The following is a 25,917-nucleotide window of genomic DNA, read 5'->3' as shown; positions in this document are numbered from 1 at the left end:
CGATCTTGCGTGTTTTGCTTTGTCCTCCAATACGTCTCGCAGGTCTGGCGTATTTCCCCATGCCTTGACATTTTTATTTCAGTGGCGTCGGGGTGCGGGCTTAGCTTTTGGCTGAAATGCCTCTCTGTCGCGGCCACGAGGTGGCCGATCAGCCGCGTCATACGCTTGGAGATGTATGTTTTGGTGCTTCCTCCTCCAGTCGGGGTAGCAACCTGCGCTTTGGGTAACTCTTGGAGGGGCATTCGAGTTCATATTCCTCAATGTGGTATAGACCCTGGACTGCATCGCTATCTGTCCGATGAGCTCTCAATGTTCATCGCTTTCTGTCCGGGGATATTCGATCATCGACAGCGATGCACTCCAGGGTGAGACTTTTCTCCCCGGACAGATCTTTGTATTCGGCGGCTTCGCACCGCGGGCCAACTCACTTGGCCATCTGAAGCAAATCGAGAGTTACGCCACTGGCCACCAGGTCAGGTTTGGAAGCTTAAACTACACGGCCGACATCCGCGGAGACTTGATCTTCGACGGATTCGAGCCCCTGCCGAGTGCGCCGCACGGTCATGATGAGCATGATTTAGCTCTACCATCGGACGGTGTTCAGGAGACCGCACCGGCAACCGCTCCGACCCTCAATTCGGAGCCAATTGCGCCATCCATGGACGGGTGGATAGACCCCGCCACGGAGGCCGCATTCTCAGCGGCGATCGAGCCAAGTATTGACCTTACCCTTCACGAGAGCCGTGACGCCAAACTGCCAGATTCTTCCCTGGCCACGGACTCCGAACCGCCTACGCCCGTGCCTATCGAATCCGACTAGGCACCGATCATGGAGTTCACCTCCGCGGATATCTTTCAGCACTCGCCCTTCGGCGACATACTGAACTCATTAAGGTCTCTCTCCTTGTCAGGAGAGTTCTGGCCGAACTATGTCCGACAGGATTGGGATGCGGATGACGAAGAAATTCGCCGCCCACCCACCACCCACTTAGTAGCCACTTTCGATGATTTGACCGACATGCTCCACTTCGACTCCGAAGACATCGACGGTATGGACGACGATGTAGGAGACGAACAGGAACCACTGCCCATAGGGCACTGGACAGCCACCTCATCATATGATATATACATGGTGGACACACCCAAAGAAGGCAATGGCGACGGGACAACGGAGGATGACCCCTCCAAGAAGCAACCCAAGCGCCGACGACAGCGGCGCCGCTCTAAGTCTCGCCAAGGAAAAAGCGGTGATACCGGCACAGGAGATAATAGCACTCCGGATAGTGCCGAAGATGACGACAATCTCCTCCAGCAAGATTTAGAGCAGGAGGATGGAGAAGCCAGCCCTCCCGAGAGAGCGGCAGATGGAGAGGCGGAGGATGATAATTACATGCCTCCTTCCGAAGACGAGGCAAGCCTCGATGATGACGAATTTGTCATGCCTGAGGACCCCGTCGAGCAAGAGCGCTTCAAGCGCCGGCTTATAGCCATGGCAAATAGCCTTAAGAAAAAGCAACAACAGCTTCAAGCTGATCAAGATTTGCTAGCTGACAGATGGACTGAAGTCCTTGCGGCCGAGTAATATGAACTCGAACTCCCCTCCAAGAGTTACCCAAAGTGCAGGTTGCTACCCCGACTGGAGGAGGAAGCATTAAAACCTACATCTGCAGCGTATGACGCGGCTGATCGGCCACCTCGTGGCCACGACAGAGAGGCATTTCAGCCAAAAGCTCAGCCCGCACCCCGACGCCACTCAAATAAAAATGTCAAGGCACGGGGAAACACGCTAGACCTGCGAGACGTATTGGAGGACAAAGCAAAACACGCAAGATCAATCTACGGATCACGAGGGCACGCCACTACGCGAGACGATAACCGTCACGCTGGATACAGTAAAAGTAAATCTGGCCGGGCCAAACACAGCGGACAAGACTCATTTGAGCTGCGTCGCGACATATCCCAGTACAGAGGCGCCGCACACTCCCTATGCTTCCCAGACGAAGTAATGGATCACCAAATCCTAGAGGGTTTCAAACCCGTAAATATCGAATCATACGACGGTACAACAGATCCTGCGGTATAGATCAAGGACTTCCTCCTGCACATCCACATGGCCCATGGTGACGATCTACACACCATCAAATACCTCCCACTCAAGCTCAAAGGACCAGCTCGGCATTGGCTCAACAGCCTGCCAGCAGAATCCATTGGCTGTTGGGAAGATCTGGAAGCCGCATTCCTCGACAACTTCCAGGGAACTTATGTGCGACCACCAGATGTCGATGACTTGAGCCACATAATTCAGCAGCCAGAGGAATCGGCCAGGCAATTCTGGACACAGTTCCTGACAAAGAAAAATCAAATCATCGACTATCCGGATGCAGAGGCCCTAGCAGCTTTTAAGCACAATATCCGTGACGAGTGGCTCCCCCGGTACCTTGGCCAGGAAAAGCCGAAATCTATGGCAGCCCTCACGACACTCATGACCCGCTTTTGCGCGGGAGATGATAGCCGTCTGGCTCGCAGCAATAATATATCAAAGAACCATGGTACTTCGGATACCAAGGATAGCAATGGCAGGTCACGTCGCAACAAATACAAGCGCCGCATCAACAGCGACAATACCGAGGATACGGCAGTCAATGCCGGATTCATAGGCTCTAAACCCGGTCAGCGGAAAAAGCCATTCAAAAGAAGCACTCTGGGCCCGTCCACTTTGGACCGTATACTCGATCGCTCGTGTCAAATACACGGCACCCCCAACAAGCCAGCCAACCACACCAACAGAGAATGTTGGGTGTTCAAGCAGGCCGACAAGTTAAATGCCGAAAACAAAGACAAGGGGTTGCACAGCGATGACGAGGAGGAGCCCCGGCCGCCGAACACCGGAGGACATAAGAGGTTCCCCCCACAAGTGCGGACGGTGAACATGATATACGCAACCCACATCCCCAAGAGGGAGCGGAAGCGTGCGCTAAGGGACGTATATGCGTTGGAGCCAGTCGCCCCAAAGTTCAACCCATGGTCCTCCTGTCCGATCACCTTCAATCGCAGGGACCACCCCACTAGTATCCGTCATGGCGGATTCGCCGCACTGGTCCTAGACCCAATCATCGACGGATTTCACCTCACTCGAGTCCTTATGGACGGCGGCAGCAGCCTGAACCTACTTTATCAGGACACAGTGTGCAAAATGGGTATAGACCCCTCAAGGATCAAACCCACAAAAACGACCTTCAAAGGCGTCATACCAGGTGTAGAGGCCCATTGCACAGGCTCAGTCACACTGGAAGTGGTCTTCGGATCCCCGGATAACTTCCGAAGCGAGGAGTTAATCTTCGATATAGTCCCGTTCCGCAGTGGCTATCATGCACTGCTCGGGCGAACCGCATTTGCGAGATTCAATGCGGTACCGCATTATGCATACCTCAAGCACAAGATGCTAGGACCTCGGGGGGTCATCACAGTCAATGGAAACACAGAGCGCTCTCTCCGCACGGAGGAGCACACTGCAGCCCTCGCAGCAGAAGCACAAAGCAGCCTCTTCAGGCAATCCACCAGTTCGGCGATTAAACACCCAGACAACGTCAAGTGCGCCCAAGTAATCTGCAACAAGACCGCCTGGCACGTTCCGAGATCGCATAGCAATGCGGCCCTCGCCCTAGTCCCAGCCAAACGGCGAAATCCGCACCACGCGTACATAATTACGCATTGAAAATACCATGGGCATAGGTGGGGGGCACGACTAAGGCACGCCCCAAAACGCGGCTCAACCGCACTAGGGGCTTCCTGCTTTGTTATTTTTTCTCTCTTTCAGGACTTTACTCTCTGGAAACCCCATCTGGCAGTATGAATGTCGGACACACGATACAACAACCAAGGAGGCAGAAAGCTACGTCACACCATGGAATTCCCAGGTGGTCTCTGATGACGAGTGAAATACCTGCTTTAAATACCATTCCTCAGCTTGCCCTTGGAGGGGACATGTCAAATAGTCCTACTTTTTGCTTATCGCACTACTTGTATCATTCTGCTTCGACGCACCTTTTTGAATAAACAATGCATAGCACTAGACTATTATCGCATTCTCTATTCTTTTTTATATATATGTTCATTCATGACATTCAGCACCCATACACTCTGGTACGACCAATATGCTAGGGGCTTAAGCGTACCCCATAATACGGCGTGAGACGTCCGAACACTTTTGACAGTGGACACCCCGAACTTATAGCATTATATGCATCAGCTCCGAATCATGTCTTGGGTCAATAGTTGGGTTTGCCCGGCTCCCATGTTTTGATACCTTACGTTCCGCAATATCGGCTAAGGTAGCACCGGGAGAACTACTGCGATTGTGCCCCGGTTCATCTGGGCAAGCACCTCAGTAGAGAAAGTTAAAACTGACTGTCATGATAAGGCGAGAGCTGGTCGCTGTTCGAGAGGTCTCGAGTCCCTAAAGACTTATGTCTCTTAGGCCGAGGAGTCGGCTTTGTCCGGCTTAGGCGTGTATAGCGCCCCGAATTCGGCCTTCTAAATACTAGGGGCTTCACCAAAATTTAAAATAGTAGACTTCTATGGCTAAGTGAGAGTGATAAAGCATTATAGTCTGATTGCCTTGTTCGTTGCGCTGAGCACCTCCCTCGAAGGACCCAACAATGGGAAAAAGAGTGCTCAGATTTATCCCGAACACCCCAGCAGTCGTGGCATGGGGGCAGAAGCCAACGACTGGCTAGCTCTCAAATTTGATAAACAGCCGCACAGAAGCTAATATTTTAAATTCAAACAAGCGTTGCATAGCACACATGAACAAGTTTTCATAATACAGGATCACACGAGCCAGTTCATTCAAAAATTACATCCTTCGCACACTCGTCCGCCATAAGACGGGCACCCTTCAGGACACCCTCATAATACATTTCAGGGTGGCGATGCTCCTTGCCCTGTGGCGGCCCCTCCTTCACCAGCTTCTCGGCGTCCATCTTGGCCCAGTGCACCTTTGCACGGGCAAAAGCCCGGCGTGCACCTTCAATGCAGACGGACCGCTTTATGACTTCCAGCCGTGGGCAGGCATCCACAAGCCGCCTCACCAGGCCGAAGTAGCCATTGGGAAGGGAGTCGCCAGGCCACATCCAGACTATAAGGCCCCTCATGGCCTGTTCGGCCGCCTTGTGCAGCTTGACCAGTTGCTTCCACTGGTCGCTCGCAGGCATCGGGTGTTCGGTCCCAGTATACTGAGACCAAAACAACTTCTCTGTCGAGCTTCCCTCCTCGGCCTGGTAGTACTTTGCGGCATCTGACACGCCGCGGGGCAAATCTGCGAATGCTCCTGGAGAGCTCCAGACTCGGGTAAGTAACAAGTAATTTACTTTCACATGCTTGCTTTGCATAATGAATGACTTACCCGCCGCTATCTTCCTCATCGCCTCAATTTCCTGGAGGGCCTTTTCGGCTTCACCCATGGCATGCTTTGTGCTCTCAAGGGCCGCAGCAAACTCAGACTCTCGCGTCTTCGAGTCAAGATCCAAAGGCTCGTGCTTCTTCATGAGAGCCTGGAGCTCTTGCTGCACCTCGCCCACCCGTGCCTCTTGTTTCTCCCGCTCGGTGCGCTCCTTGGCCGCTTTGTTTTCGGCCTTGGACAGTGCTTGCTTCAGGGTCACCACTTCGGTCGTGGCCCCTGGCACATCCATGATGATACTATCATTTTGCAACCACATCTTTTTATATATATATATATACAAGGTATTACTTACCTTTGTTCTCCACGATCTGCCACTTGGCAAGGCCGAGCTCTTTCTCGGACCGCTCGAGGTTCTGCTTCAGTGCGGCGACCTCCACAGTCAGTGCGGCAGAGGTCAGCAGCGAAGCCTGCATACGCATACAGACATACTTATATTAGACTCCTGCAGATATTATTTGATCCTCTATTCGGCTTTTCTTTGTGAACACCAAAAAGAGCATCAGGGGCTACTGTCTATGCGGTAATATTTTCCTATATTTTAAATACTTACCTCAAAGCCTGTTAGAAGGCTGGCACATGCTTCAGTCAGTCCGCTCTTGGCGGACTGAACCTTCTTGATCACCGCACTCATAATAGTGCGGTGCTCTTCATCGATGGAAGCGCCGCGAAGTGCTCCTAGCAGGTTGTCCGGTGCCTCTAGATGGACAGAGGTCACTGGCACAGGCGGCTTGCCCCTCTTGGAAGGGGGCCGCCTACCGGAGTCCGGAACCACTGGAGGTTCCGGCGCGGTGTTCGACTGAGGGCCGAACTTGGAGCCCTTGGGAGTCTTGCTCCCTTTGCGCCTGGAGTCTGGAAGGTCGCCTTGAGGCGCCTCCAGGACTATCTCCCCCCCGGCTCGGTGCCCCTCGAGACAATACCTCCACATTGTCCGTAGGGCGAGGAGAGGAGGCGGTTGGAAGTGACTAACTATTCATATCCGACGAGTCCAAGGAACCGCCCGACGAGGATACGTCGATACGGGCTCAGGGCAGACTGCATGATCATATTCGACGTTAGGAGAAGCAGTGCAATAAAAGTATGCTATGAGTCACTCTGGTATCCGAATACTTACGACTTCGCCATGGGCTTGGCCCTGAGTAACCACTCGTCTTCGCTGTCGGTGGCGGTGGTGGAACAGTCTGGAAGGAGAGTCCTTCCCTTCTTGGACCCTTCGACATCCCCGGTTGGGGCGGCCTTCCTTTTCTTGTCTCCCCCGGCTGGAGGGGGAGAATCTTCATCTTCCTCCTCCTCGTTTTCACGGGAGGAGTGCGTCTCGGAGTTATCGGACAATGAGTCTGATACCACCTGGCGCCGGGAACTCTTTCGGGTTCCCGTGGCCTTCTTCTTGATCTTCTTCTCCGGCACCTCATAAGGAGCCGGGGTCCGCATCTCCGTCAGGAGAGCGTCTGCAGGGTCTTCGGGCAGAGGGGCCGGGCAGTCAATCTTCTCCGATGTCTCCACCCAGTCCTTTCAAAGGCATGGGAGCTCAGATCCCGCACATGGTTAAACTATGGAAAATAAATACCCTATGAGATGTACAGAACTTACCGGATTCGCAGGGCGCGTCACGCTTAGACCGCGGTCCTCGGTAAGGGAAGGGGGACCTCGACGCCCTTGAACATCACCTTCCAGACGTCCTTATGCGTCGTGTCAAAGAACTCGCGTAGAGTCTGGTGCTGGGCCAGGTCGAACTCCCATAAGTTGAAAGCCCGTTGTTGACACGGGAGGATCCGGCGGAAGAGCATGACCTGGACTATGTTGACAAGCTTGAGTTTCTTGCCTATCATGTTCCGAATACACTTCTGGAGTCCGTCCAGCTCCACCGATGAGCCCCAGGATAGGCCCTTCTCCTTCCAGGAAGTAAGCCGAGTGGGGATTCCGGATCGAAACTCGGGGGCCGCCACCCAGTTGGTGTCGCGTGGCTCGGTGATGTAGAACTAGTCCGATTGCCACCCCTTTATGGTCTCCACGTAGGAGCCCTTGAGCCATGTTACGTTGGGCATTTTGCCCACCATGGCTCCGCTGCATTCTGCTTGTTGGCCGCCTACTACCTTCGGTTTGACATTGAAGGTCTTCAGCCACAGGCCGAAGTGGGGCCGGACGCGGAGGAAAACCTCGCACACGACGGTGAACGCCGAGACGTTGAGGATGAAATTCGGGGCCAGGTCATGGAAGTCCAGCCCATAATAGAACATAAGGCCACGGACGAATGGATGGAGGGGAAACCCCAGTCAACGGATGAAGTGGGTGAGGAAAACCACCCTTTTGTAAGGTTTCGGGGTAGGGACGATCTGCTCCGCGGCTGGCAGCCGGTGCGCGATATCCGCGGCTAAGTATACAGTCCCGCATAGCTTTTTGATGTCTCCCTCCGTGACGGAGGAGACCATCCACTTGCCTCCCGCTCCGGACATGTTTTGAGAGAGTTGAGGAGAAGGATGTGGACTTGGGCGCTGGAGCTCGAGTGCGCGAGAATGGATGAGCAAGGAGGAAGAAGGCGTGGGAAGAAAAAGGTGAACCCTTATCCCTTTATAAGGGCGGACGAAAACTATGCGCCCCCACGAGCCTGGTAAAACTCTCTTATCCCCCAAGCGCTGTAATTGATGGCGCGGTTGGGTTACCCATGTCCGTATTGATGGGAATCCCGTAATAAGGGGACACGATCTCTGCTTCGACAAGACGTGCCAAGGAAACCGCCTCGCGAAACACGCTGAGTTTGGTTGTGAAAGACGATTCGAATGGTGACCTGGCTGTTGTGTGATGTCGCACTGCGAAACGCATCGCCAGATTAGATTTGTGGAAATATTATTCTCTCTATGGTTGTATGTGGAACTTGTTTTGTAGAGCCGGACACGATCCTCGTGTTCAAAATCTTCTATGAAGTATTCGGAGGAGGAACCCGCCTTGCAATGCCTAAGACAATCTGCGCGCCGGACTCATCGTCATTCAAGCTTGGTTCAGGGGCTACTGAGGGAGTCCTGGATTAGGGGTTATCCGGACAGCCGGATTATATCCTTTAGCCGGACTGTTGGACTATGAAGATACAAGATTGAAGACTTCGTCCCGTGTCCGGATAGGACTCTCCTTGGCGTGGAAGGCAAGCTTGGTAATACGGATATGTAGATCTCCTTCCTTGTAACCGACTCTGTGTAACCCTAGCCCCCTCCGGTGTCTATATAAACCGGAGGGTTTAGTCCGTAGGACCAAGAACAACAATCATACCATAGGCTAGCTTCTAGGGTTTAGCCTCTTCGATCTCGTGTAGATCAACTCTTGTACTACTCATATTATCAAGGACAATCAAGCAGGACGTAGGGTATTACCTCCATCAAGAGGTCCCAAACCTGGGTAAAAAATCGTGTCCCCTGTCTCCTGTTACCATCCGCCTAGACGCACAGTTCGGGACCCCCTACCCGAGATCCGCCGGTTTTGACACCGACAGTTACCGAAGGTTGTTCGGAGTCCCAGATGAGATCCCGGACGTCACGAGGAGTTCCGTAATGGTCCGGAGGTGAAGATTTATATATGGGAAGTCCAGTTTCAGTCGCCGAAATGGTTTCGGGGGTTATCGGTATTGTACCGGGACCACCGAAAGGTGTCCAGGGGTCCACCGGGTGGGGCCACCTGCCCCGGTGGGCCTAGTGGGCTGAACAAGGGAGGGAACCACCCCATGGTGGGATGGTGCGCCCCCCAAGGGGCCCAAGGCACCTAGGATTAGAAACCCTAGGGGGTGGGGGCACCTCCACCTGACTTGGGGGGCAAGTTTCCCCCCCTTGGCCGCCGCCCCTCCCCTGTAGATGGGATCTGGGGGAGCCGGGCCCCTCTCCACTTCCCCTATAAATAGTGGGGGGGTGGAAGGGCTGCCACACCCTTCCCCTGGCACAGCCCTCCCCCTCTCCTACACCTCCTCCTCCTCCACAGCGCTTGGCGAAGCCCTGCCGGAGAACCACGAGCTCCATCACCACCACAAAGTCGTGCTGTCGGAGTTCTCCCTCAACTTCTCCTCTCCCCTTGCTGGATCAAGAAGAAGGAGAGGTCCCCGGGCTGTATGTGTGTTGAACGCGGAGGCGCCGTTGTTCGGCGCTTAGATCGGAATCGACCGCGATCTGAATCGCTGCGTTGACGACTCCACCAACCGCGTTCTTGCAACGCTTCCGCTTAGCGATCTTCAAGGGTATGAAGATGCACTCCCTCTCTCTCGTTGCTAGAATCTCCTAGATTGATCTTGGTGGCACGTAGGAATTTCTTTAAATTATTGCTACGTTCCCAACATCGAAATCATGGGTTTGGGCTACACCATCACCCTCATCCTCGAGAATCATATTGTGCAGAATAACACAACATGTCATCAGCTGCCGCAAAGTTTTCGATTCCTACATCATTGCAGCGCTCCGCACAATTCCCCAACGAGCTTGAAGCACACCAAATGCCCTCTCCACGTCCTTCCTAGCCACTTCCTGCATTATTGCAAAGTGGATCTGTTTATTGCCACACGGCTCGGATATGGTCTTCACAAATGCCGCCCATTGAGGATAGGTACCATCGGCAAGATAGTACCCCATGTTGTAGCCCCAACCGTTGATGGTGTAGTTGCACGGCGGTGATTCCCCATTGCAAAGCCTACTGGACACCGGAGATTGTTGAAGCACATTGATGTCGTTGTGAGAACCGGGTATTCCAAAGAAAGCATGCCAAATCCATAAGTCATGTGATGCCACCGCTTCTAGTATGATGGTAGCCTCTCTGGTGTGACCTTGATACATTCCCAGCAGACCTTTGGGGCAGTTTTTCCATTGCCAATGCATGCAATCAATTGATCCGAGCATTCCTGGAAACCCCCTTGCCTCTCCAATAGCCAACAACTTCTCCGTGTCATGCACATTTGGTTCTATGAGATACTATGATCCAAACACCTCAACCACGACGCGGGCAAATTTGACAGTAGTCTTGAGGCACGTGCTCTCCCCCATCCTGACCATCTCACCAACGGCGTCTGCAGCAGTACCAAGTGCAAGGATCCTCAGAGCAGCCGTGCACTTCTGCTTGGGCGAGAAAGAGAGTTGGCCGCATCAATCCTTTCTCAGCTTGAAGTAGTCGCCGTGTGCCTCCACTCCCTCCACAATGCGCAAAACAATGGTTTCCGCATGTGAAAATGGCGATGAAACCATGGATCATCCGGAAAAGCAGGTGTGGGAGCAAAGTAGTCATTGTTTAGTAACTTTGCTCCGGACACTCTATCCCGGTTGATCACTCCTCTCCCTTTGATTAAGCCCTTGAAGTTGAGAATATGGTCCACTTGCCGGTCCATTTTCTTTTGCATGGTCATGAGCATGATCATGTCCACTTCTTCATCCGAATTCGACGAATCGAAGAACTCATCTTGATTCATGGGTCAAGCTCCGATGATCCGTACTCCTCGTCCGACGGAGCATCGGAATCCATCATTTACCTAAAAAAATCACCATAATTCCGGTCGGTCAATGTGTCGAACACATCAAGCGCAAGGTGGAGCCGAAGAGTTGCCGGACATACCACGGTGGTGTCCGGGCCGGCGACAACGTCCCCCGTGGCGAGGACGGGAGCGCTCTTCCGGAGCTGGCGGCGGAGCTGCGAGTCGGACGACGCGGAGGAGAAAGAACAGAGGAGAGAGCAAATGGATCCGACAGCTCGGGGGGAGGGGGGATTTAGTGCAATTTGGGGTGGGGTCGGTTGTCGGATCCGACGTGACGGGCATGCCCGGGCGCCCCCATATCCGCCCCATATTTGGGCTGGATATGAGGGGTGCCGGTCAGCCCGGACGTTTGAGAGGCCTGCTAGGTCAAAAAATCATGACCGGACGGCCTGTCCGGACGTTTGAAACGGGTTTGAGAGGTCTAGTTGTAGATGCTCTAATAAGGCGCAGATGAAACAAAAGATGTAGTACTTGTCATGCTCTTATGTGTCAAAATCAATGGAGCGTGGAGACGATGGCACCGGTGCTTTGTAAAGAACACCTATCGTGTGTTCAATGAGGACAAGGACGCCAATACTCGTGGAGCACGCTGAGCCAGAATCATGTCCTCCATTTGACACGTGGACCTATCGCATAATCACACGATGCAGCGAATGTACGGCCCCACTGCCGGCCACCTCGTCCTCACCAGCTACCAACCCAGCTGGAGCCTGCACTGGCCCCCAGTATTCAATCTCGACAGATCAGATCACACCAGGCTCGCAAACCACACACATAAATAATTTCCTTACCGCCACTAGGCAAGCCAGCCACGATCCCTCCAGTCCACTCCAGCCCTCGCCGGTCGCCGCCACGACCGATCCCGCCATGGCGACGGCGCCGCCGTCGCGGCTCCTCCTCCTCGCCCTGCTCTCCTGCCTGAGCCTCATCTCCGCCGCCCCGTCGCTCCGGCCGCTCCCGCGCGCCGCCGCCGACGACGGCCTCGCGCGGGCCACCGGCAGCCCCTCGTCGCCTTCGGGGCGAGGCGTGGGCGCGCGGACGTGCTGGTACACGGTGCAGATCAAGACGAGCTGCTCGTCCCCGGCGCGCACGTCGGACGCGATCAGCCTGGCGTTCGGGGACGTGTACCGCGACGAGGTGTACGCGGCGCGGCTGGGCGGCGCCGCCGGCGCGTTCGACCGGTGCGCCACCGACACGTTCAAGATCGGCGGGCCCTGCGGGTACGGCGCCTGCTACCTCTACCTCCGCCGCGCCGGCCGCACCGGGTGGACGCCCGAGTGGGTGAGGGTGTACGAGCCCACCGCCCCCAGCGCGCCCTCCACCTTCCGCTACGGCGACCCGCTCCCCAACAACGTCTGGTACGGCTTCAACCGCTGCCCGCGCCTCGCCTCCTCCACCTCCACCTCGTCGTCGTCTCCTTCCTCTGGCGCTGGTGCTGCGCAGGCGATGTAGCCATGGTCGGAGCAGGTCGTGCGGCTCGTGTATGTATGATGGTTTGTGGATCGAGTACTACATGTGGATTCATTTCTGCTGTGCGTGAGTGATTGCGGCGTGCGCCTGTAATAATCCCGATCGAGATGAAATGCTATATGGTACCACGAATAAAACCTCTCTGTTTTTTGGAATCATCCATTGTACCCCCCGACATTGGCATGCACCTGCGATGTTGCTACCATTCGACTTGTTTCATCGCGTGAACCATCAAAGCATATGCTTCGCATGAATGTCAACGGATCCACGGCGACGGCGTACACGATGCCAATGATCGATCTGGATCCGCTTCCAAGTCAACAGTCTGTTTGGAGAGGGGAAGACATCCTGCGATGCCACAAAAGTCAAATTTACATGTTTCAAGAAAGGAAAAACGATTCTAACCAGCCGACACGCCGAGTCTTCCGCCGGTCGCGCGCGGGTCGTTAGATCCATCCCGATCCAAAGGACCTCGTCGCGCCACGCCCCCGCCCCACCCACCGCGAAATCACCCCAGATGCTTCTAGCATGAGTTTTGTTGCAACAACTGTAGAAAGGGTGCGACTTTCATTTCACAATGAGAGAGAGAGAGAGGAGCGACCAGAGGGTGACGACTTTGGCAACGGCTGGAGATAGGGAGCGGCATCCCTGAGGGAGTCCTGGACTGGGGGGAGGGGTCCTCGGGGTGACGGCTCATCTCACATCGGCCGGACTGTTGGGCCACATTGTGTCCGGACCAAAGACCTTTGTGCCTTGGTGTGTACCCCAAGTTAAGGTAGAAGATATGAAGTTTCCTTGATGTAACCGATTATCTATAAACCCTAGTATCCCTGGTGTCTATATATACCAGGAGTTTTAGTCCATAGAGGCTAGGAGAACAATCACCATCCTACTAGCTAGGGTTTATGTGATGCTCCGAGTCCGATGCGCCAGGTGTCTTCCAGTTATTCGCTGTTGTTGCCATGTCATTTATTTGCGTGTTGCATTTTGTCATGTCATCATCCGCATTGCAACCGCATGTTTTCCAAACTCGCGTCCGTCCCGGTCTCCCCGTTCCTTCTGTTGTTCGTTCTGAGCCAAGACACACTTGCACGCGCCCGCGGCACGTCCGAAATAGTATTTTTATAAGTGGCCGGGAAATGTTCCCGGAATCGGTTGAAAGTTGGCATGCGGTGTTTTTATGTTGTCAGTAGGCAGCCTGCCAAGTTTCACCGCATTCGGAGTTTGTTTGATGCCCCAACAGATAACTATAGCGATAATATAGTTGGTCAAACGTCGGACATTTCCGGTCTCCGGAAATAGTCACAGGACTGCACTCCTTCCCCTCTCATCTCAGCCCAACCCTCTCTACAATACTCACACCCCTCGCGCGCGTCCGAAAGCTTTCCCGGACCCGACCCGCTCAGTCATCACCGATGATTCCAGATCATCCCCTAACATCTATAAAATATCTTCGTTTTCTTAATTGGACTTCCTAACCTCTTTATTCTCGCCCGTCCGATTACGATCGGAGGGACCGAATAGCCCTAAGCTAACCCTTCCTATATATATAGGTCCAAACCCTAGTCTAGGCAGTCCCATCCATCCAATCCCTTACCCGCCGCCGCCACTCTCTCTCTCTTGGGATCCTCCCAGATCCCCTCCTCACAAACCCACGCACAGCCAGCCACCTTCCCAGATCCATGAACCATCCACCCATCTGGAGCCGTCAGATCGGCATCCAATGGCTCATGTGCCCCAGTTCGTCTGATCCAACAGCCCCGATCCAGCCTCCCAGCACAGCCATGCTCGAGCGCTCCCGAGGCCGAGCTCCTCCAACCTCGCGACCCCGCGGCCCCCGGCGAACCTCGCCGCCGGCAACCACCACCACCAGCCAACAAGATGAGCACCTGCCGCGCCCTTCCTCCCCTGCTCCTTTCCCTTCCTTCTTTTCCCTCTCTCTCTTACGCGTTCAAGCTCTCTCTTTGTTCTCTTCTTCACAGGGAACCGAGCCTCCATGGCGCCGCCACCTCGTCCCCGTCGTCCTTCATCTCGTCGCCGCCCCGTGCCCATGTCGCCACCGCCGCTGACCTGCTCGCCTCCTCTGCTTCGCCCTTGCGCGAGGAGGACGACCTAGCGCCAAGTTCCTCTTCGACCCCCTCATGCGGACCCCGACGCCACCTCTTTCTGCCGTCGCCGGCAACCAGCAGGTCAGGTCGCCGTGCCCTGCCTCCTCTTCTTCGCGTTCTGCTTCTTCCCGCCGTCTTCTCTCCGTCGTTCTCTCTGTTGTTTTTCTTCAGGTAACAGCAACCTACATGGCCTCGCCTCTTCTTCGAGCAGCGCCATCGCCGGAGTTCCTCGTCGCCGGGACCCCGACCCTCGGACTACCCGAATCCGCCGCGCCCGCTGGTCCCTACCCTTGTATCGTGCCCCTGCTTCCATCTCCGTCGCTGCCGGCTGCATCGAGCAGCAGCAGCGAGCGCGTCGCTCGGCCGTGTCCTGCTCGCGTTAACCATGCCTCGGCCCGGCTCTCCAGATCCGGCCCAAGCCGCTCCCCTCGCCCGGCCTGCCTGCCTTTCCACCGACCTGGGCTTCAGCCCGTGGTGAGCAGCCCAGCCGATCCAGATTTCGGCCCGTGATGTGTTTTTTCGTGGACGAATTTGCTAATTGTCCCGAGACTGCCTGTTTTACAGAAAACCCTTCGCACTGCATGCATTTAATAACTCACAAACCATGCATCATATTAAAATGACTTATATATGTAAAATGCTTAGAATTTTGTGTAGATTCATATTATGCAACTTTCATCCATGTTAAAATTGTTAAAAATATTGTTTGTTTAATTTTGCATAAATGCCATGTTAAAATGGCTTAATTCATAACTAGATAACTGTAACTCGGATTTTAATAAACTTTATATGTAAATGGGGTAGAAAAATGCCTAGTTTAACATGGTGCACTCATCTTGCATGTTTAACAACTCTAAAATATGGTTTAGGGCAGAAAAGTACCAACCTTAAGATATGCACATGGGGATTTTCTGGAATTGTTGTTTGTTGTTTCGGCCTCATTTAAACTTGCCTAAATTGATAGTTTTTATATGCTTCACCCCTTGCCATGTTTAATAACATTTAATATTGTTGGATACATAAACGAGAGAGAACTAAGTAATTGAATATGATGTTTCGTCAATATGTAACTTATTGCATATTGAGCTCCACTTAATTTATAGTATTGTTTGTCCACTTTGCCATGCCATGTTTCATTAAATCGGACATGCATCATACTTGGTTGTGCATCATGCCATGTTTATGTGATGGTTGTTTACTATGTTGCTTCCTTCTTTCCGGGTTGCTTCTCTCGTTAGCTTCGGTTTCGTTTCGGAGTTGTGAGGATTTGTTCGACTATGTCTGTTTGTCTTCTTCATGGACTCGTTCTTCTTCCTTGCGGGATCTCAGGCAAGATGATCATACCCTCGAAAGCACTTCTATCTTTGCTTGCTAGTTGTTCGCTCTATCGCTATGTCGCGCTACCTACCACTTGTTATATCATGCCTCTCACATTGCCATGTCAAGCCTCTAACCCAGCTTCCTAGCAAAGCATTATTTGGCTATGTTACCGCTTTGCTCAGCCCCTCTTATAGCGTTGCTAGTTGCAGGTGAAGTTGAAGTTTGTTCCATGTTGAAACATGGATATGTTGGGATATCACAATATCTCTTATTTAATTAATGCATCTATATACTTGGTAAAGGATGGAAGGCTCTGCCTTATGCCTGGTGTTTTGTTCCACTATTGCCGCCCTAGTTTTCGTCATACCGGTGTTATGTTCCTTGATTTTGCGCCCCTAACACGATGGGGGGTATGGGACCCTCTTGACAGTTCGCTTTGAATAAAACTCCTCCAGCAAGGCCCAACCTTGGTTTTACATTTGCCTAACAACCTATTGCTTTTCCCTTGGGAGTCGCACTCCCGAGGGTCATCTTTATTTTAACCCCCCGGGCCAGTGCTTCTCTAAGTGTTGGTCTGAAACGGACAGCCTGCGGGACCACCTCGGTGAAACTTGAGGGCTGGTTTTACTCGTAGCTTGTCCCATCTGGTCTGCCCTGAGAACGAGATATGTGCAGCTCCTATCGGGATTTGTCGGCATAGTCGGGCGGTCTTGCTGGTTTAGTTTTACCATTGTCGAAATGTCTTGTGCACCGAGTCTGATCGGGTGTCCCGCGATGGAGGATTGTCTTCGCGGATCGTGAGCTTGTGATGGGCTAAGTTGGGACACCCCTGCAGGGTATAAACTTTCGAAAGACGTGCCCACGGTTATGTGGCAGATGGGAATTTGTTAATATGCGGTTGTAGAGAACTTGACACTTGACTTAATTAAAATGCATCAACCATGTGTGTAGCCGTGATGGTCTCTTTTCGGCGGAGTCCGGGAAGTGAACACGGTATTGTGTTATGTATGAATGTAAGTAGTTTCAGGATCACTTCTTGATCACTTCTAGCTTCTTGACCGTTGCGTTGCTTCTCTTCTCGCTCTTATTTGCGTATGTTAGCCACCATACTTGCTTAGTGCTTGCTGCAGCTCCACCTCATTACCTTATCCTACCCATCATCTTAAATAGTCTTGATCTCACGGGGGTGAGATTGCTGAGTCCTCGTGACTCACGGATACTTCCAAACAATTGCAGGTGCCAATGATGCCAATGCAGGCGATGCAACCGAGCTCAAGTGGGAGCTCGATGAAGATCTTGGTCGTTGTCGTCTTTTCCGGTTGATCAGTAGTGGAGCCCAGTTGGGACGATCGGGGATCTAGCATTTGGGGTTGTCTTCTTTTATTTTGGTTCCATAGTCGGACCTTGATTGTACTCTCGATGATGTATGTTTACTTGTTATTTGTGTGAAGTGGCGATTTTAAGCCAACTCTTTATCCCTATCTTATTCAGTACATGGAATTGTGTGAAGATTACCCCTCTTGCGACAAAACCACCATGCGGTTATGCCTCCAAGTCGTGCCTCGACACGTGGGAGATATAGCCGCATCGTGGGCGTTACAGTTTAGTTCCTCTGATCCCGAGGTAGATCAACTCTGTAACTCTCATATACACAAGCAATATAATCAAGTAGGACGTAGGGTATTACCTCCTACAGAGGGCCCGAACCTGGGTAAATACCGTGCTCTGCGTCCCTTGTTCCCCATAGATTCAAGATCCACAGTTCGAGACCCCCTAACCGAGATCCGCCAGTTCTGACACCAACATTGATGCTTTCATTGAGAGTTCCGTTGTCGGATCGACGGAAGGATCGATGGCCACCGATGCCAGGGACGTCTCATCCCCTGGCTGGGCTCTTGCGCCCGGTGACGTTAAGACGCATACTAATCCATCCAGTCCCCTTGGCCAGCATGGAAGTTTCACCCTCGGACAGAGAATCAGGTTTGGGAGCCTAGAGTTCACCGCTGATCGTCAAGGAGACCTTACTCTTGCTAAGCCATCATCTCCCCTCTGACCCCGACGCTTTGACTTTGTAGGCGAAGACCGATGATATACGAAATCTGGCCCTAGACCCAGATTCCGCCAATTCGTAGGCCGAACACCGTCCGGACACTGTCTCGAACAAATTCGGACCGGCCTCACTTCGAATCAGCCCAGAATACTCGGGAAGCATGGACCTCGGGGACCTCTCTAAAGGAAATATGCCCTAGATACAATAATAAAGTTGTTATTTATATTTCCTTATATCATGATAAATGTTTATTATTCATGCTAGAATTGTATTAACTGAAAACTTAGTACTTGTGTGAATACATAGACAAAATAGAGTGTCCCTAGTATGCCTCTACTTGACTAGCTCGTTAATCAAAGATGGTTAAGTTTCCTGACCATAGACATGTGTTGTCATTTGATGAACGGGATCACATCATTAGAGAATGATGTGATGGACAAGACCCATCCGTTAGCTTAGCATAATGATCGTTAAGTTTTACTGCTATTGCTTTCTTCATGACTTATACATATTCCTCTGACTATGAGATTATGCAACTCCCGAATACCGGAGGAACACCTTGTGTGCTATCAAACGTCACAACATAACTGGGTGATTATAAAGTTGCTCTATAGGTGTCTCCGAAGGTGTTTGTTGGGTTGGCATAGATCAAGATCAGGATTAGTCACTCCGAGTATCGGAGAGGTATCTCTGGGCCCTCTCTGTAATGCACATCACTATAAGACTTGCAAGCAATGTGACTAATGAGTTAGTTGCGGGATGATGTATTACAGAATGAGTAAAGAGACTTGCTGGTAAATAGATTGAACTAGGTATGAAGATACCGACAATCTAATCTCGGGTAAGTAACATATCGATGACAAAGGGATAACGTATGTTCTTATTGCGGTTTGACCGATAAAGATCTTCATAGAATATGTAGGAACCAATATGGGCATCCAGGTTCTGCTATTGGTTATTGACCGGAGATGTGTCTCGGTCATGTCTACATAGTGCTCGAACCCGTAGGTCTGCACGCTTAATGTTCGATGATGATTTGTATTATGAGTTATGTGTTTTGGTGACTGAAGTTTGTTCGGAGTCCTGGATAAGATCACGGACATGACGAGGAGTCTCAAAATGGTCGAGAGGTAAAGATTCATATATTGGAAGGTTATATACGGACACCGGAATGGTTCCGAAGAGGTTCGAGGATTTTTTGGAGTACCGGGAGGTTACCGGAACCCCCCGGGAAAGTTAATGGGCCTCATGGGCCATAGTGGAGAGGAGGAGGCAGGCCACGGGAGGTGCCCCCCCCCCCAAGCCAATCCGAATTGGACAATGGGGGGGGGCGCGCCCCCCCCCCCCATTCCTTCTCCCTCTCCACCTCTTTCCCCTTCCCCCCTCTTCGTTGGAAGGAAGGGGGGGAGCCGACTAGGACTAGGAGTACTAGTGGGCCTCCCCCCACTTGGTGCGCCCCCTAGGGCCGGCCGACCTCCCCTCTCCTCCTTTATATACGGGGGCGGGGGGCACCCTAAAGACACATCAATTGTTCTCTTAGCCGTGTGCGGTGCCCCCTCCACAGTTTACTCCTCCGGTCAAAGCATCGTAGTGCTTAGGCGAAGCCCTGCGTGGATCACATCACCATCACCGTCACCACGCCGTCGTGCTGACGGAACTCTCCCTTGACCCTCTGCTGGATCAAGAGTTTGAGGGACGTCATCGAGCTGAACGTGTGCTGAACTCAGAGGTGTCGTACGCTCGGTACTAGATCAGTTGGATCGTGAAGACGTTTAACTACATCAACCGCATTAACCTAATGCTTCCGCTTTCGGTCTACGAGGGTACGTGGTTGCTATGAATCTCCTATATAGATCTTGCGTGATCATAGGATTTCTTTTTGAAATTGCATGCTACGTTCCCCAACACTCATGTCCGCAAACAATCTTTAGATCGGATCCGGGCCATGGGAGTCTCCGACGGTCAATCCTCGGTCTATGACTGGATTGGGCTCAAACCTGGCAACATGGAAATTCACACCCCGCCCATCACGCACTTCGTTGCCACCATTGAAGAATTTGCCGAAGGATCGCTATCGCCGAAGCTCACAACAAGTTACATCCGGATCAACGATCGGGCTTCAAGCCTCGAAGAAGGTCCAGAGCCAAACTCTGATCTAAAACATGACCCTAAGTCTCTGATGCCGCCCGCTGATAGTACGGATGCCGGACCCAACACGTCATGTGCTTCAGGGGTCGCGGATACTACCACCAGAGTTCCGGAGACGCAACTCGGGGCAATACGGAATTTCCTCCCACCCAGCACCCATGTCGCGTACTCCCCAGACAATTTGGGTCCTCCAAACATCTGGGATTTGATGTACGTGAAGCAGCATCCTAGAGAGACGGTCCATCACTACTGGGCTAGATTCCTCTTGGTAAAATAAAAAAATCACAAGCTATCGTGACCAAGACATAATTGTGGCCTTTCGGTCAAACTGTCGAGACGAAGGGATTTTAAATGCCCTCGCCCATCGACGCGTGCAAAGCCTCACCAAATTACCAGACCTGGTAAACAAATATTGCGCCATGGAGAGCACCTGGAAGGAACAACAAATGCACGTGGAGTCAAACCACGCCGAACAGTAAAGTGCAATCCGGGACAAGCATACATATGCATGACGGTCGCTTGAGGATGAGCTTGCCAAAAAAGAAACAGATCCCTCACCAGACCTAGATCGGTCCTGGACGAGCTATTGGATAAGCCATGTCCCATACACTCGGCCCTGTTAAACACACAAATCCAACTCACAGGCTTCGAGCTTGTTGGGTGATTAGACAGGCCACCAAGAGCGACGAAGCTATAATCCACCTTTGAACTCCGAGTAGGGGATCAAACACACCTCCATTCAATGACAATACACTACAAAAAAATACACTTCCGTGATGATACGTGTTTGTCACAGTAGGTCATGTTTTCTGTCATGCATGTACATTCATGACGATTTTATGACAGAATCAAGATAGTCATACATGTGCTATCGTAGAAGTGTTCCATGACATTACCAAAATTATCATCACGAAAGTGTCCACTTCCATGATGATAAATCGCGCGTCACAGAAGTGCTTTCGTCAAGGGTCACCGACACGTGGCATCCACCGTAACGGAACGCCGTTAAGCTATCGGGTCCGGTTTTGGATCCGATAAACCGTTAACAGCCCGGACCAATGGGGATTTTCCACGTGTAAAATCATCATTGGCTGGAGGAAACACGTGTCGGCTCACCGTTGGGACAGATGTCATCCACTCATTGGACCCAAGGCGCCTATGATACGTCGACACGTGGCACGACCCAACAGAGGCGCATTCCTGTGAAAAGGCCTGCCCATTTGACTTGGTCAAAAGGTGGCGGGCTGGCCCACGGAAAGCCTGTTAACGACATGTTCGCATATAGCCCATTTACAACCTGCTAACTCACGGCCCGTTACGGCCTACCGGAATTAGGCCCAGTAGCGTCATCTGGGGCGTCCAATATGATTCCAGCCCGTTTTAACTTCCGGCCCATGTATGGCCCATGACGTATTTCGGCCCATGTATGGCCCATGACGTATGAGTCTCTTTGTAACTCTTGGCCCATTAATGGCCCGTGGTGAAACTGGCCCGTAATGAACAGTGTATCGCTTTATAGCCATTAGCGGCCCATTATTCCATTGGGTCGTTTCTAGCCCGTGTTACCTTTCGGCCTTCTCAGGGCCCATTTATTCTTGGGCTCATTTCCAACATTCGGTTACTTACGGCCCATTACTGGCCTTTTCTGCTTGTGGGCCAAATTCAGCCCATGGATACAGTCGGCCCGTTTTTGGTCCGTTAATTTGTTGGGCCATTTTCATAGCATCATCAAATACGGCCTATTAACGGCCCATTATGGTCAGCCCATAAAACGTATGATTTCCACTCTAGCCCGTTTACGGCCCCTTATACGGCCCGTACAAGGCCCATAGATGAGACGGCCCGTAGAAGGGCCATGGATCCTACGGGACGTAGAAGGCCCATTGACCCGATGGCCCATAGAAGGCCCATGGATCCGATGGCCCATAGAAGGCCCATGGATCCGACGGCCCATAGAAGGCCCATGGATCCGACAGCCGATAGAAGGCCCATGGATCCGACAGCCCATAGAAGACCCACGGATCCGACGGCCATAGAAGGCCATGGATCGTCCATCCCGTAGATGGCCCATGGATCGTACGGCCTGTGGAGGGCCATGGTCACTACAACGTTTGGGCGAGTTGGCCCCCGTTTGAACGATATAGCATATTCAAAGAATTATCCTACTCTATACTATCACCTCTAAAAACATACACTATACAATAAAGAGACTAAGGCATAGAAACATAGAATAATCCTACACTATACAATAAAGAAATTACAGCCGATTATACCCACTGGCATTACGGTTCGGCACCAGTGATAATAAAGCATACACAAACAACAAATTACATACACTGGGCAAATACAGCTCATACATCATGGACGCGCATCAACATAACTTACCATTTGAACTATAATCTCTTCAGAAAATAGGATTGGCCAGATTTAGATAGCACAAATTTCAGTCTGCAAAATCTCCAATTCCTTCATTGTTACCTCAGTGTCTTGTTTCATTTTTGACTCCTGCATCTAATACCTGCATGTCCAGACTCAACTTGTTGATTGTACGTTGAGAATCATGTACACATTGTCTTGCCACCTCTAGTTGATGCTCGAGAACATCAGCACATTCCAATTCCAATCCATAATCATTCGGTAACAACCCTGCCGCACTGCTCACAGATCTTTGTGTTGATGTCACTTCATCCTGAAATATAGTTACAACAGTGAAGCGAGGAAGACAGACTATTTTGTACATGGCAAAATAGGACTAACAATAATGCTACACGTCATGAATCATAAGCAGGTGATATTTTAAAAATTATAAAAAAGGTAGTCTGTGCAGCCTGCATACAGAAATCTCTCTTAGCTCACCAGAGGAGCATGATGTTGGGGCCCAATCCAAAACACAGACATGTTACAAATTTAGACAGCACATTGCGTAGAAGTAAGCAAGCAGTTGGCCATTCTATAGCTCAATTAAAGTCTTAGGGAGCATAATGAACAGCAGAGGGTTTCATACAAACATACTACAACAAGCAAAACTATGCAATCATTAGCCTAGTATAAACTAGATTGTGAGCCTCATGCAATAATAGTTGGTTAATAGACTTCAAAGCTTCAGGCACACTTCGGCAGAGTAATTACTTGGTAAGGCCTTTAATTATGTCAACTAATAGTTATACAAGTACCTAACATCAGACATCATTCTTTGGGCATCTCATTAACCGAGCACAAATAAAGCAATTAAACAGAGCAATATGCCCGAAACAAACAAGGAATTGAACTGTTGAGTTGGATACAGTGACTTACCTTAACAGGTTGAAGAGGCTCAGCGCAACTCCTACTTCTCTTGCAAGGCTCCTTCCTAACATCTTGTACTTGGAAATACTCAATCTTATCCTCATTGCACCCCCTCTGCAAGGTGACACAAACTAGTTAGTCGTCTCCTTGGAAGATAAATATGCATACTTTCCATTCTGTGAACACAAAAGGATGAGACTATAACAAAACAACACCACATAATGAAATATGCCGCATCTCTTGCACTTGCACATAATGAAATGAGCATTTACTATGTCTGCACTATGTAAAAACTAGGCATACCTTCGAACTGGATCTCCAGGTACTCTTGGAGGGCCTACTTTAGTGTACAACCAAACCTTTATGTCACCTATGAGTTAGAAAAGGCCCCACTACAGCAGCCCTTAGTGTTTAAATCATTGACAAGCTCTGTTAGAGTGTTAGGTCAAGAACTTCAAGTAATCAAAGTAAACAGTCCTAGTATGGCTGGCTGATGCAAACAAGCAATTGAACAGATGTGTGAGCAAATCTTACATATCAAGAAAAGAAGCAAAGAAGGAGGCTTAAAGACCATCACTTGACTGACCAGATTTAAGGGGCATTTAAACATCATGTGCAACATATGAACTAACATGAACATTGCATATTCCATATTCTACAATGGAATGCACATATATTAGGTTATGCCCTGTATGATGATGCCTAAATGTACACTATAGCAGGCAGGAGTGATTCATCATTGCATGCACAATTGAATTGCAGGTTAAGGGCCAGTTCTATTCTGCCTTTTCAGAGCTTATTGTCAAAATAAGCCATAAAAGATGTAAAGAAGTCATTTTTGAGTTATGGTCTTGGGCTTAACTAATTTCGCTTTGGAGGGGGGTATTTCGGGTAGAACCTCACAAAAAATTTAAGGGAAGGGGAATAGTGAAATGACTCTGTTGTCTGCCTATATTACACTCAAAATGCAACTGCTGATGCCCGCATCACACCTAACCCTCAAGTAAAAATGAACACACAAGCGTTCATTGCCCTGCCCGCTTGTATATCCTCTCCCCTTTCCCTCTACCTTGATCCCCTGCCTAAAACACTAGGGTTCCTCCAGCGAGCCGTAGCTAGTGGTCCCATCTGGCCTGGTCCTCGATGATGCTCTGTCCAGCTAGGCTACATGGCTGGTGGGTAGGGGCAAATCTCCCTGGCTGCTCCTCCCTCGGGTGTCGCCCCTCATTCTCATGGTCTCCAGCAGCCACTCCACTATGGTTCGTCCAACGCACTACTCCGGCAGGCGCTGCACAACTACGGCTGATGCCCCACTGCGACAGAAGGCACCTTATTCCCCCTCCCCCCTCCTAGGCCGTGGCCTTGAGGTGCTGTTGAAGGATGAGCTCATCCAACAAGGTGAGGATCTCCTCTGAATTTTTGCCAAATTTTCATTCTGATCCACTATACGATGAATTTCTATGAGCTGCTCCTGCCGCTGCTATATGATGAATTGCTATGAGCTACTGATGCTATATGATGAATTGCTATGAGCTGCCGCTGCTGCTATATGATGAATTGCTATGAGCTACTGCTGCTGCTATACGATGAGTTGCTATAAGCTGCTCTTGCTGCTGCTGTATGATGAATTGCTATGAGCTGCTCCTGCTGATACTATACGATGAATTGCTATGAGCTGCTCATGCTGCTGCTATATGATGAATTGCTATGAGCCGCTCCTGCTGCTGCTATATGATGAATTGCTATGAGTTGCTCCTGCTGCTGCTATATGATGAATTGCTATGAGCTGCTCCTGCCGCTGCTATATGATGAATTGCTATGAGCTGCTGCTGGTATATGATGAATTGCACACTACTGCTGCTGCTGTATGATGAGTTGCTATGAGCTGCTGCTGCTATATGATGCTTTCAGGTGGTGTTGCTATATGATAATAACCAGCCACTTGGACCATCGAATTTCAATAAATAATTGTTCTTCATTTAAATGTGGGTCATGCGTTCTTCGTTTAAATTAGGCAATGGGATCTCTATGGAAAACATTGACCAAAGTAGATTGTGCCAACTAGATGATATCTTTGTATTTGCATTTTGAGCAAATAGTGATGGTCTGTTTTCCTATCATATTAATTACTGCACTGGGTTCAATTTTGTGATGTTTGCAAGTCAAATTAATTTTCATATGGGCATCAAAATGAAAAAATATAATGCAATCTAGACTTTTCACTGATCATACCAAAGATAAGCTGAAACCGCAATGAAAAGAACTGGTTGGCTTATTACATGGAGCTTATATTCACAGGTGCTTAGTTTCTTAGGATAACTCGTAATAACTGTCCCTAAGAAACTTGGCCAATAGAACTGACAAACAAATAACATGTCACGATGATTGCAATGGAGGAGTGACGTACCATAGCACACTGTATAGGCTCACCACTGGCTCTCCTTTTTTGCGATGTTCCATGAAATTGCCACATACATCTTGTACTTTTTCATTGTGTAACCCTATCTGCAAGTTGACATGGCTAATTTTAGATATCTCTACATGATAATACATTGCATATCCCTTGCGCATATTTAAACCACCAATT

General features: G+C 50.8%; 1 protein-coding gene across 1 annotated transcript; it reads left to right on the top strand.

Annotated features, from left to right (window-relative positions):
• Positions 1-11,682: 11,682 nt before the first annotated feature.
• LOC125543206 (embryo-specific protein ATS3A-like) lies at positions 11,683-12,577 on the top strand. Its single transcript, XM_048706473.1, has one exon. It carries the CDS (start codon positions 11,817-11,819, stop codon positions 12,399-12,401), a length of 585 nt encoding a protein of 194 aa, XP_048562430.1. The 5' UTR covers positions 11,683-11,816; the 3' UTR covers positions 12,402-12,577.
• Positions 12,578-25,917: the final 13,340 nt, after the last annotated feature.

This window comes from Triticum urartu, chromosome 3 (genome assembly GCF_003073215.2).
Source record: "Triticum urartu cultivar G1812 chromosome 3, Tu2.1, whole genome shotgun sequence".
Taxonomy (NCBI): Eukaryota; Viridiplantae; Streptophyta; class Magnoliopsida; order Poales; family Poaceae; genus Triticum; species Triticum urartu.
This window is presented reverse-complemented; position numbering and strand designations above follow the sequence as displayed.

Bases quoted from the DNA above. Each gene is read 5' to 3' on its own strand.
- LOC125543206 (XM_048706473.1), top strand. From the start codon at position 11,817: ATGGCGACGGCGCCGCCGTCGCGGCTCCTCCTCCTCGCCCTGCTCTCC.